General features: G+C 41.2%; 1 protein-coding gene across 3 annotated transcripts in view; it reads right to left on the minus strand.

The window, feature by feature from the left end:
* Window positions 1-13,053, minus strand: part of Nhe2 (Na[+]/H[+] hydrogen exchanger 2) — a 33,374-nt gene that overhangs the window by 2,490 nt on the left and 17,831 nt on the right. The window contains exons 9-19 of one of the 3 annotated variants that reach the window (XR_001890753.1): window positions 8,816-8,905; window positions 8,205-8,275; window positions 7,305-7,520; window positions 6,109-6,244; window positions 4,689-4,850; window positions 4,523-4,592; window positions 4,340-4,444; window positions 3,925-4,026; window positions 3,159-3,320; window positions 1,983-2,059; window positions 584-658 (exon numbers count right to left, since the gene is read on the minus strand). Coding sequence is in view for 2 of the 3 variants with exons in the window: in XM_017910690.1 (XP_017766179.1) it covers window positions 482-658; window positions 3,159-3,320; window positions 3,925-4,026; window positions 4,340-4,444; window positions 4,523-4,592; window positions 4,689-4,850; window positions 6,109-6,244; window positions 7,305-7,520; window positions 8,205-8,275; window positions 8,816-8,905 (1,291 nt within the window). In the remaining variant the exon portion in view is untranslated. Of the gene's footprint in view, window positions 1-481; window positions 659-1,982; window positions 2,060-3,158; window positions 3,321-3,924; window positions 4,027-4,339; window positions 4,445-4,522; window positions 4,593-4,688; window positions 4,851-6,108; window positions 6,245-7,304; window positions 7,521-8,204; window positions 8,276-8,815; window positions 8,906-13,053 lie in introns of those variants that run through there. The other 2 variants (XM_017910691.1, XM_017910690.1) reach the window with 2 other exon arrangements.

Genomic DNA, 13,053 nt, shown 5'->3' on the forward strand with positions numbered 1-13,053 from the left:
TATTATATCTCGTTTTCATCAGTCTCTTTATCATTAAAAAATCCTACGAACCAAGATTTTAGATTTTATAAGCTTTGTAATATTATATATCCGCCATATCGTTTAATTTCTTTTTGGGGTTGAAACGATTCCGGAAAAAGAAAACTGTTTTAAATTATTATATATCAGTTCTGATGTATATCATGGTCGATGTTATGGCGATTTACATGTATTCGTTGAGTTACAAAATCGTGAACTACACCCTACGAAGTTAATGCGAGTATTCCGTTTAAAGGAGTTTCGGAACTAATATAAAACCGGAAAATAAAAATCGTATGACTGACATAGAATCGATGTAACATCAGTGCTCGAAGATCGAAATCGAAACCGATACAATCCCATAAATCGCTATGGTTCGTAACTTCGTTTCTTACTTATAAAAATCTTAAGGATCGAGACCAATACTATTACTGTTTTCAAAGTCTGAATTTCTTGCCTGTACCTTTCTCGTATTCACTGAAGGACTTGGTGGGCGAATCCTCCGTGTGTTCAGTTCCCGTCAACGTGTACTCGTCACGCTCGTCCACAGTTTCCTGGCAATCGATACCGTCCGGGGTGCACACGCTTTCGCGACGGAACAGACCAATTACTGACTGGACCTTTGGCTGCTCGATTCCACCTTTAATTAGAAGGGAGTGTCACTAATGAGGTTGATGAAGATTCATGGAGTGTTTCGGTTCGACCATCTGGAATATCTCTCCTGCGTCCAGAGTTAAGAGAAAGTGTTACGAAGGCGATCGTTCTTTTTGGATTATTATCGTTTCCTCGTTGGACGAAGACACGAACTCAATTTAAAACTCATTATATCATATCCGCTGTACGGAACATTGCAGGGAAAATTGCATTTGTTTGAACAAAGTTTGAATATACGGTACCGGGTTATTAGCCCATTTTTCATCGGAAGCACGTTAAGCGAATAAAAATCCGTAGACCTTTGGATCTAATAAATTACGCTCGTTATTAACCATTTGAGCCCATTGCTGCAGGAAGCTTGATAATCGAATATCAACGTAGAACGGGAACCGGGAGAGCGTTGATATCGCGATCCAAAAATCGCGTGCATTTAATTGCAAATAAAATACCGTATCAAAATCCCGTTAAAGGTGGTACGAAAAACACTGTACAACAGCGACCTCCGGATGTTCCAAGTGGTCAGTGAAACCGAAACACTCTGTACTGTGCGATGCATGAGAGAAGTCATCCGAGAAACTTCTAGGACCGAATCCCCACCAACTCAACCATTCTAACATCACGGTAGAAGTAGAGTAAAACGCTTCCCTTATTGGTAGAACTGATCCCTTCCTATTAGCCCGGTCATAGAACACCGTGTGACAAAGAAAGCGAACAAAGCAACGAGACAAAGTGAGACAGACGCAAAAAATAGATGCAAGAGCGTAGACTCATCCCAAAGCGTAGTAGTGCTTCCAATTCATTGTAAGTTAACTCTGAGATAACATTTCTTTCGCGGATATCTTACGCGTATGTTAACGTATCACGTTACAGAACTTGGAGATAGTAGCTTTGGGAGTGTCATAGAAGAGTGGGTATTACTAACAAGAGTACAGGCGGAGCAAGTGGAATACCCCTCTTGTCCCGCAACCGAACGAGATGACTTCTTTCATGCAACGCACAGTACATCGTAAGAGAGTGTGAAACACAAGTGCTCGTGGAAGAAGTTGGCAACACAAAAAGTGTTCTCAACGGTCGGTTGAGTTTGAGAAAGATTCGGTAAGTTGAACGAAATGCACGTATCTCGTTGTGTGATGCACAACCAATCGTGTGTTGACGTGACGGGGTGCGTGTGTACGTGTACGTGTGTGTTAGCGAGCTTCGAAAGGGGACCGGGTAACCCAAAAGTCGAAGAAAAAAACGCATTCGCTTTGTAGGTCGATGAAAAGAAAAGAATGACATAAAACTCTGAACGACTTGAGGATAACATTTACATGTTCTTCGGCCGGAAGTCCGAGGTTAGTATCCTCCGAGCTCGTCGAGCTGGCCTGTCTTCACAAATACGGCTCTCCTGTAAAGCAGCGGTTTCTTTCAACATTTTACGTACCTCTTTATCTATTATAGCCGAAACGAATGAGCAAAAGGCAATAAGTTATAAGATAATTAATATAGACGAAAGCAAGAGCGAAAAGTTCAATGGTCGAAGATCTGTTAGCTGATAGTTCAGTCGGTTCACTGAGGTTGTTGCTTTGCTAAAAAATCGAATCGACCTGGCAGCGAAAAATAGACCTGCAACGTGGTAGGGAATACCTGAAACAACGCGTACAAATTTAGAAAATATGCCATGAATATAGTCACCTATGGAATTAATCGTTTTTCTCTCTTAAAGTGAGAGGGGTTACCCGAGCACCGTTGAAAAATAGCTGTATGTTGAGTTCCTCAGAGTGAGTGTCGAAGAGAGTTAGATCGAGTAACAATTTTTAAAAACGAAGTCAAGAGGTTTGACTCGGGAATCAAAATTTTGCCAACATTTTTTACTACATTTAATCACACGATTAAAATAATTTTCTTTTATCTTCTTAAGCAATATTCTTAATAATTACTTGATAATATGCAATAAATGATATAAATTGGAGGAATTTTTCACGCATAATTAGCCTCAAGATCAATAATCACATATGTATACATTATTTAATTCATATCGATAAGAAATAATTATTTCTTTCTAAATTTAATTAATTCATTCTTGATGACTTATCATGAACAATTTTTGAATAGTATTAGGCGAAGTAAAAAGAAATCCATTATTTTTGTATTCAAAATGGATTTCTTTTTATAAATACAAATACTGGAATATTCAGGTGGTGACCAACATTGTTAACCTACTTCACCTAATATTTTAAAAATATTGAATAATTTTTTAATCACTCATTTATCAAATGTTTAGTAATCTAGCGTGCTTAATTTTTTGATTATTATTGATTTCCTTTATTTCCCGAGTCATCTCTTTTAACTCTACACAGCTTTACCCAGTGAAAAGCTGAATGTGTGATGTACCGAATAATTAGCCAATGAATTCGATGCACTATCACGAATCATTATCAACGTAACGCTAATCCGCGTAATGAAATGATTTATTCCGGATTATCGAGTGACTTGATCGATCATACCTAAGAACGTCGCCGAGGGAGAACTGTAAGCCAGGTACTCTTTGTTGGAACACCAAGCAGGAAATTCGTTCTGTTTAATCGGGTGTCCAGACTCGTAATCGTCCTCCCTCTTCCATGGCAACATGGTTTCCGTGGCCGTGGGCGTCGTTACCCTGTAGCTCTCTGTAATTCGAAAAATAGAATACATTCACATAACACTACGTTCATAAAACTCATCGAACTTAACCTTCATCGACTCTACGAAATTAAACAAAAATTTTAAAGAGAACGCTGTTCTTCGTTCTACTGAAATTTATTTTTAAACAACTGTATTTCACGTATTTGATAGGATGGAAATGGTATCGAGTCCAAGAAAAACTCAATAGCATCAACTATAATTTCATGATATTAAAAAGAAGAAATTTTAATTTTCGAAATATGTTTTCAAATATTGATCCCTGATATGAAAGTCGTGTCAAGTCCAAAGGAAATATCCGCGGCGATGAAATCGAATGAGATAGTGGACAGTTCAAAGATTGGAACCTTTATCCTTTCCATAACCATCAACAAGGATTCTATCACACCACAAAAAGGAAAAATGGAATCGCAAGAAAACAGCGTTCTTCATTCCGTGGAAATTTGTTTTCAAACGTTTACGGTGATGCTGGATACCAAAGTCGCGTGAAACCCGGAAGAAATTGTCAGAAGGAACTGAAATGCAGTGAGATACCGAGCAGTTCTAAGAATGGAGCTTTCATCCTCGCTATAACCATCAACAAGGACTCACCGTCGCGTCCCAATTTCATGTCCGGATCGTCGGTATTTATGGTGTCCATTGAGGTAGTACTGGTGGCGCCGTGGTGGTTCTCCGCATTCACGTTCAACGAGTCTATGGAAATCGAGGGACGAGAAATTATAACTATGAATCGAGCCAAGAATTAGCCGACTCTACCTCTTTCTTCCCGTTTTATATTCAAAGAACGCTTCTGGAAGAAGCCTGAATTATCCTTCGAGGAACTAATTTCTCAAAAGAATCCGCACAGGGGGAGAAGAGATAATTCGTCTGGAACTTGGCGTTCTAACGACGTGGTCAAAAGCTTCGTGGAAATTAACGAAAGGGGAATGAAAAAAGGAGGAGACATAAGAAAAGGCACGAAATCGAAGCGAAAAGGAAAGAAAGATGGGGGGCCGCGTCCTCTTACCGGAAGTGCGAGCCGTGAAGGTAATCGCAGAGTCCCAGTCATCCTTGCTCGAGGGCTTTGAGGTGTCTCCGTTCTCCAGCTCGTACAGAACACCATTGATGTAATCTGCGATCAATGAAAATTCACGTATTCAAACGAGAACCTTTGCATCGGCCTGGCGTCGATATCCTTTCGTCGATTTACCTTGGGTGAACAACTTCGTCGAGCCGTTCTGCTGGAACTCTGGGAAACTCACGTGATTCTGCTTACCGTCCTAGAGTACACGGGGAAGAGGAATGAACGATATTTTAATTGCAAATCGAAGGGATCGAGACTCGGGGGACACGCGTGGACACGCGAACGTTCTTACTTTGAGCAACTTTTTACTGCGTTTGTGACGATGCTTGTGCTCTCCCATCATCCGACGTATGTTCATGTGCATTTTGTAATTGACTTGGGTCGAGAGGTCGCGATCGTTCACCGCGTGACGGCTGTAGCTTAGTCTCCGATGCTGCAACAGTTTCGTTCCATGCTGTAGAGAAACGTATTTCTCATTTGCTTTGTTTCTTCGGATGTGCGGGATTGTACACTGACACATCGATAAATAGACATATCGAACGTACACACATGCTACACGTTACGTTACGTGTGGAGGCTAACAAGCGTACACGTATACGTGTCACTTTAAATGACACGTTTAACACGTTTCACGAGGTCTTACCGTTTGATTCAATTAATAATATATTAATAATATAACAATATAATAACACGTTGGGCCCGGTGCCGATATTGCTATCTTTTTCGATGTTACTATAAAAATATAACGTTATTCGGATGCAAAATAGCCAGAAATTTGCCTAAAAGAGTCGTCACGTTTTGTAATACATACAAAATCAAACCATATTTTTGTTCAACATGTGAAATGCCCAGCTCGTTTTGCTTGCCGTTCCGTTCAGGCCCAGACTCGGTCATCGAGTGGGCCACCGGTGGCCAAAGTGTTCATACAACTCGGAGATACTGTACCAATTGTTATAATAGAATTTCCCAAATGTTAGGTCCAAAAATGGCGAAGAATTTAACTCCAAAAGTTAGCACCTTTTGGTCCCAGTCTAGACCGGACTGGGCCCGAACGGAAAAGTGTTAAAGTGTTTCGATAAATATCATTAAAATGACTACATTTATTTTTTAACTTTGATACTGTCGGTCCCACGAAAAGTCCACTATCAGTCCTCAGGGACCGATGCCGGGCCCAACGTGTTAATAACAGTATTGCCTCTTTAGAACACGTTTCGTCTCGGTAAAATCAATTCTCACAGACTGACACATCGTTTAACGTGTTATAATATCCAAGACAGTTGGAAAGTTTGAGCGATTAATAGTCCCAACTATCAAACTAGACTTTAAATATTTTAAATCCAACGTGGGCCCAAAAATGGCACCACTCCGCCATTAGACTATCAATCACCCCTTTCTCTCTCAACCGTCTCGTGTGAGCAACTGAAACTTCAAAAATCAACATTTCTTCATAGGTCCGTTGCAAATTAGGCGAAGCATTAAAGTGAAACTCCGACTGTCGATTTTCCTAGCCCTCGATGCATCGGATTTCATGGACCCGTGGAGGGACTAGCGCCATCTCCGTCGTGGACGGGGGTTGAAAATCGACAGTTAGATTTTCAAGCGGCGACGCGATGTCCTTCCTCAAAACAATCCTCGTCAGCAAGGTTCCAGGGCCGTGCATATACAATGCATAGACACGTAAAATCTCGTGCTCAGCAAAGAGGGTTTCTTACCCTCTTGTACGGCTTGCAAAGTTCCTCGGCCAATAGGTGGTGGATCCTGGCGTCCGTCAAGTCCTTCTTGGAAGGGTTGTACCCCAGTTCTTGGAGATCAATATTCCAGCCCGCTTCGAGCTGGCTGCAACTTGGACTGGAAGGAGAAAGAATGAGACTGCATTTTATGACGGGCTGCCACTTCAAGATCGATACTGTGCTTCGAGGAGGGTTCGCCGTTCAATCGAGATACAATGCAGACTTATCTTCGGTTATGCTCCTTGGCCAGTGTGTATACGGGGTGAGTCATGGGGCCATCGACACCCTGCGGCGTCTTCTAAACCGGGTACATTACGGTACACTGTACCGGATGGCAGCTATTCGATATCGTATACTCTCGATCTTCTCCGTGCCGCGATTTTTCCAGTAATAAAAGTCCCTTGTTTACGCGTATTTTCCTTCTTTTGCAAAGTGCCTTTTACTTGTATTTTTTAAAACATAAAACCCTGTTTCGTTACGATCGAATTATACATCGCGGAGAAGAGGAAGTATGTGCTTCTGAATTTTGAAATCGAAAGTGACAGGAAAGAAATGTCAAAAGAAAATGGGACTTACAGTATAAATTATACTATGTTCGATAAATTATATGGGCAATATTCAAAATGAAGTAAATAAATCTCCGTTGGTACAATTCAGTTAACGAAAAATAAAATGAACTGCTATGATAAAAAAAAAAACAAAATGGCGGATTACAATATGGAATATTTTTACGTTTATATTTTACATCCTTTATATTCGCGTAATTAATTTAAAAACGTGAAAAAATCGCACGATACTCCAAGTGATTTTAACGGACGAATCAGCGGGGGTATATACCTAAATTCCACCATCAATCTTTCGTTAACGTCGAGTGAAAGAAAACAAAGCATCGAACTGGGAATATGGAGCTCAAAGGAACTTCGTCTCGCTGGGACTTCTTCCTTTTAACAGAAAACTTTCTTCGATAATTAATACATTTTCACAGCAGTGTCAAAGGGTATCGCTGTACATCTGTTACGATCAAAGAAGCATTCTTCGCGCTCCTTATTGTGGAAATAAACAGGTCAAGTACGAAGAAGATAATTCAACTCGACTGGGATCGGGCTGGGAGGCAAGGGGAAAGAAGTCGCGGAGAAGGAAAGAGGAGAAAGCGATGGGAGAGAAGAAAGGAGTCCTACCTTCCATTGAACTGTCCCGTGTTGCTATAGTTGCGGAATATCGCGGACATGCTTTCAGTTCCACTGATATTGCCAATGGTGGACGCGTTTCTCCTAATGTAATCCAGAGCATCTTTCATCGCGAGTTTCGAGTAGGTCTCCAATATTTTCGGCTCGGCGCCGTAGTGATCCCTCACCAAATACGGTCGAATGAATTTATTATCGAACCGTTTGAATCTGGAAAAAGTGAAACGAGAAAAGAAAGGGCGGGAAGCAGCGAAAAATGGCGGAGTCGCGTCGCCAAGTTGGCAAAGTAGCCTTGCAAGTACACAAGTCGTTAGACATTTAAGAAATTGAGTCGATGGCTACGACAAGAGCGTCAACTCACGTTCCATATTAATCCAAGTACGTGTCTGCAAAGTTTCCTTTTTATACGTTTAAAGTTAAACGAGATAGGCGTTTTAACACGTCAAAGACGACTCATAATACCATTCATAGTTGGAGTTTGCAGTTTCTTCCTCATCGCGTAATAATAATTGCAACGGTATACTAAAACTCGTACAAACTGTAATCTCGAACTATTTAATACCAACATCGATCCTTCAAACGCCGTTTTCTCAGCATCCGACATTTTGCAGCCCTCTTCTGGCCAACGACTCAATTCTTTTTACTACGAACTCCTCTTGGAGGCGGGCCCGTGAAAAATAATTTACGATCAAATAAACCGGCGATCAGGATCATCTGCATCCCGCATCGCCATCTTGAACGACTGCGTGAGTCATCCGCTAGGGGAGAGAAAAGTCGATAAACCTCGCAGGCGTTTGTCATCGTGCGAGTAAAATCGACTAATCTCGGATAGGAAAAAGAAAAGGAGAGACTCATTTTTCAATCCCCCGAACGTATCAACAAATCGAATCATACTTGTCCCGAACGTGGTAATTGCCATGCTTGCCCAAAATGTCCTCGATCCCAGCCATCACGTGGTCCATTATCTGCAAACGGAGACGCCATTTTCCTTTACTCCGTCGCACTGATCGCGCGCTTGTTTCGCGTTGTCCCGTTACTAAACGTGTAAACACGAAGCTACTGGAAGGTACGAAATCGCGAAGCAACACGGTTTTATCTACCCCCGGCAATTGTTCTTCCGTCGACACGTTCGTTTACGGAAGGCGGCGTGTGGCCGGCCGGTGAAAATCAGCGCAATCTTCCCGTGCAACAACAACGACGAACGATTATTGATTTCACCGTGTATCGTGGCTCGCTGCGCTTTTTCAATATTTGCACCAACGATAAGGGCGTACAACCACGCGTCCTCTATAATTTATACAACGCTCGCGGTTCTCCGATGCTCGTTCGCCGCGCTTTTTCACCGTGCCCCTTTCCCGCTGCTACCCCCTGCTGCCCTCTTTGTTCTATTGACCGATCGATCATCGTGAAAAACGTCGTTGCCCTTGGTTCGTTGGGACCGATCGAATCGCGAGATACTCGAGGACGGATAGTTCATAGAATGGAGGACAATGGAGCACACGTACCCGCTCGTGGATCCTTTCGTTCATGGTCGGCTTCTTCCTCTCGGCCCGCTTCACGTTCAGGATCTTTACCAAAGGCTTGATCGTGATTCCCTGCAAATAGAGTTTTTCTTTCATTGAGCGTATCTTCAGTTTGCGAATAATCGCGAATTAAAATGGCGATCGACGGGGATAATGGAGGGTGAGTCTATTGGGGAGAGATTGGTCGATGAATGTGGCATAGGGCTAGTGGTTTGTTGGGTTGGATTTTATTTCACTGCCAAGGACTAAAAAGGAAATAAAATTTTAATAACTTTATTTCACTTTGAATTCAATTTAAATTCGAATTAATATACGAGGAATTATTAATCAATATATACTGCTAAATAGTCCAAAACAGTGTTCCTTTTTAGTAGGTACGAAGTTATTAGTGATGGGTTGGATTTTGGTATTTTTGTAGTCCCTGGCAGTGAAATAAAATTATTTATTTCACTTTGAATTTAATTTAAATTCGAATTAATATACGAGGAATTATTAACGAATATATACTGTTAAATGACCCAAAGTAGTCTCCTGTTTTTAGTACGTACGAAGTTGTTAGTGTTGGGTTGGATTTTGGCATTTTTGTAGTCCTTAGCAGTGAAATAAATAATTTTATTTAATAATTTAATAATTTAATAATTTTACTTTCATTTAAATTCGAATTAATATACGAGGAACTATTAACCAATATATACTGTTAGATGGCTCAAAGTAGTGTCCAGTATTAAGTAAGTACGAAATTGTGTTAGTGTTAGGTTGGATTTTGGTATTTTTGTAGTCTTTGGCAGTGAAATAAAATTATTTATATCACTTCGAATTTAATTTAAATTCGAATTAACATACGAGGAATTATTAACGAATATATACTGTTAAATAGTTCAAAACAGTGTCCCTTTTTAGCTACGAAGCAATGTTGCTAACGTAGAATGATTTATTAATTAATTGTTTATTACGTCTCAAAATGGGCGATGTCGTAACAAAATTTTCGACTAAGTCTTCATAAACAAAACGCTAATAAGAAATACAAGAATGTAGAAAGAGAATTCCCTCTGTATTTAATTTCTCAAAGGATACCGTTAAAGATCGTTTATTCGTCGAGGTATTTTTACATCTTTTCGCGAAAGAAATTTCGTATGGCAGGAAAAATGCGCTGCTTTGAATTCTCGGAACTCGAAAGTTTCTTGCATTTCGCGAAACTCGTTCCTAGTAATTATTTCCGCGACGTTCTCATTAAATCAAAGAATCTTTTCGACAGTGTTTTTCTTTTCATAGTCGTAATTAAGAGTTTTGAACGACCGAATTAAAAGTTTCGCAACTTGGATTATGTCGTCGGAAAATTGGAACACACCTTCGGAAGTAATATAACACTGATGGCAGAGATCAAAGAGCGCCGAAAGTTAAACACAATTTCGTAGGACAGCATATTTAACCCTCAAGTGGCAGGGTGGGCTTCGAATGACCCTCGCTATTTTTTCAGTCCGTCCAATACATTACGCTACCTGAAACTCTGTGTACCCGACACTTTCGATACGCTGTTCGCACACCGGGGTACATAATTTACCCGCAACTTTTCCTATTTATTTATGAATCTGCCTACGTGATTAAATAAAGTGAAAATAAATTCACCCTCCACGGGCCAATTAACTTTTATTTATCCCGTTCGCATTTAAATCGAACCCGATATTTCCACCGATGATGTACGAAAAATACGGGAAATATATGGAGAAGTAACAATGCATTGCTATTGTTGCATATAGAAAAGTAACAGTGCGTTATTATTCTTTCATTTGCTGCTGCCAGTGGTCGAGAGTTGGTATTACGCGCCATCGATTTATATCGCCTTGCAAGGATTGTCGCAGCGCCCTCTCTGCTTCGTTCCCTACGGTAGCACTTAACCCCTTGACTACTGTGGGCGCCCATAGGCGCTTAGAAATTTTGCGTTTGTAACACAAAGGTCGCCTATAGGCGCTCGGCGTAGTTTGGCTTTCTGACACGGAGGGCGCTTGTTTTCACAAAAATGGCGCACATCGTAACTCAATTCCTGCCGTATGGTACGGCCGCTGCGTATCAAAATCTGCGTAGTCAAGAGGTTAAGTATTTCGCGCATAAGTTATCACGTTATCCACGAGGATCGAGCGGATGTCGCGGAGCATGCCGCCGGTATCGAATTTCCAATCGATTGCGCGGCAAAGTCGATGGTGTTTTTAGAATTAATGGAGGCCCAGAGCCAGTTCCGCGGCGATTGCAAACAGGACACGCCTTCAGGATGAAAGGGGAATGTTTCTTCATTGCATCCTTTTTGCTCGCGGCGCTTTAACCCTTTGCAGTCTAATTACGCCCCTACTCTATTTGCCGTACGTTTTTTGTTTCCTCTTTTCCCCGATTCGATTTAATTCCCCGAAGAAGCCAGAACGAAATTAAAGCGAGTAGCTATGCAGGAGACGTTAATAAACTGTAATGGACCTGCCACAAAGTAAGTCTATATCATCATCGAGATAAGAACATGCGCTATATACGTCGTGATTACTTCTGTTCGATCATCTCCTAGCACGATTTACTATCGTTCATAACGAAAACACTACACCGTGGAGTATACGTAAGATTTAATTTCCATGAGCCCACGAGTCCTTTATTAACTCTCGAATCGTTTGATGGACTCCATCTACCTTTCACCTTATAAATCATTTTATTCCGCTACGTGATCCGCCGGTAGAAATAAACTGGCATATAGAGATTCGAAGCCAATCTATGTATCGTGCGCGGTATATGGTTCTACGTTGAAATAAAACTACGATTTCTTTGCGCCTATGCGAGCAACTCTTTGCTAGTAGTATACATTTAAAATAGAGCGACGGGGGGGATCGATAATGTCGGTATAAAGAAAGGTCATCGTCGACTGCGTATTTATAAAGTGGTTAACAAAAAAAAAAAAATCACGGCGCACCTTTTGCAGAGATTCAAGCGAGTAATCACGCCGGAAGAGGTTACGTCGCCATTGGTATTACGCTTTATTGTTCCGACGTCGATCGCGATAAGCGCGCGCAGCGCCATCTAACGCACGTAACTCGAAACGTATAAAGCAAGAAAAGAAACCCACCACGATAAGACTTTACGACCGGTTACATTATGACGCGATATATTCACGGTCACCAGAGGGTGCACGAGATGGTCGCAAAGTTGCACGCGAGTCGAGGGTGATCGAGTTTTAGTTGTCTATGCCGAGAAAATCACCGGGTCGAGTAGTAAACATTCGTGCATCTCTCGGATAACGTCTCTTACGATATGAGTACGAACACTGTGATTACACGTTCAGGCAAAGTCTCGTGCGTCCTGGTGATCTTTTATGAAACGTTATTAGGCAGTTTTCACGAACAGTAATCAAATCGAATATCGATCGAGATGCGTCGTATATTTTCTTTCTTTTTCCCTCGTGCCTTTTATGGGCCTTGATTTAGTAAAACCTAGAGGGAAAACTATGTTCTTCCTGCAGTGCAACTTTTTCGTTATACCACGTTTAACGATAGACGGCAGCAGACGTACCTTTTGTTAGGTTATGTATCGAAAAATAAATTACAGCTCGTTGTAACCAAACAAATTTTACAGTTGAAATGCGTATACAGAAAAGTGAGGTTATCTTGGACATTTGGAAGTTAAGCCCATTTAAGTTTCCTTTCCCTTTGAACCTCTTTAACGATAGGCGGCAGCAGACGTCCCTTTGTTAGGTTATGTATCGAAAAATAAATTACAGCTCGTTGTAACCAAACAAATTTTACACTTGAAATGTGTATACATAAAAGTGAGGTTATCTTGGACATTTGGAAGTTAAGTCCATTTAAGTTTCCTTTCCCTTTGAACCTCTTTAAACTACGTCCTTCGATAATTATTGATGTCGTAACCTTTCAGGGCCTCGAAAAATCATTCGGTTCCAGCGAACTTTCGTCCACGTGGAACTTCAGCTATCGTTGTCGCCGTCATATTAGAATCGAGTGAAACGAGAAAATTTGTAAGAGTAGCTTCGACCTCGTGGAGCCAATGAATGGTTCTCGAGTCTGAATCAACATTTCTCAAAGTTTACTTCCCACGAACAACGGACTCTCGGGCAGTGATGTTGATTCAGAGAAAGGGGACGTTCTCGCTATCGTGTCGCTCTCTGCTGAATCGGGCGGCCATCTTTATTGTTATTTCTCTCGCGTATCTACGTCTTCTGACAAGGAGGGAAA

This window comes from Eufriesea mexicana, unplaced genomic scaffold (assembly GCF_001483705.2).
Source record: "Eufriesea mexicana isolate 0111107269 unplaced genomic scaffold, ASM148370v2 scaffold139, whole genome shotgun sequence".
In the NCBI taxonomy this organism is placed as follows: Eukaryota; Metazoa; Arthropoda; class Insecta; order Hymenoptera; family Apidae; genus Eufriesea; species Eufriesea mexicana.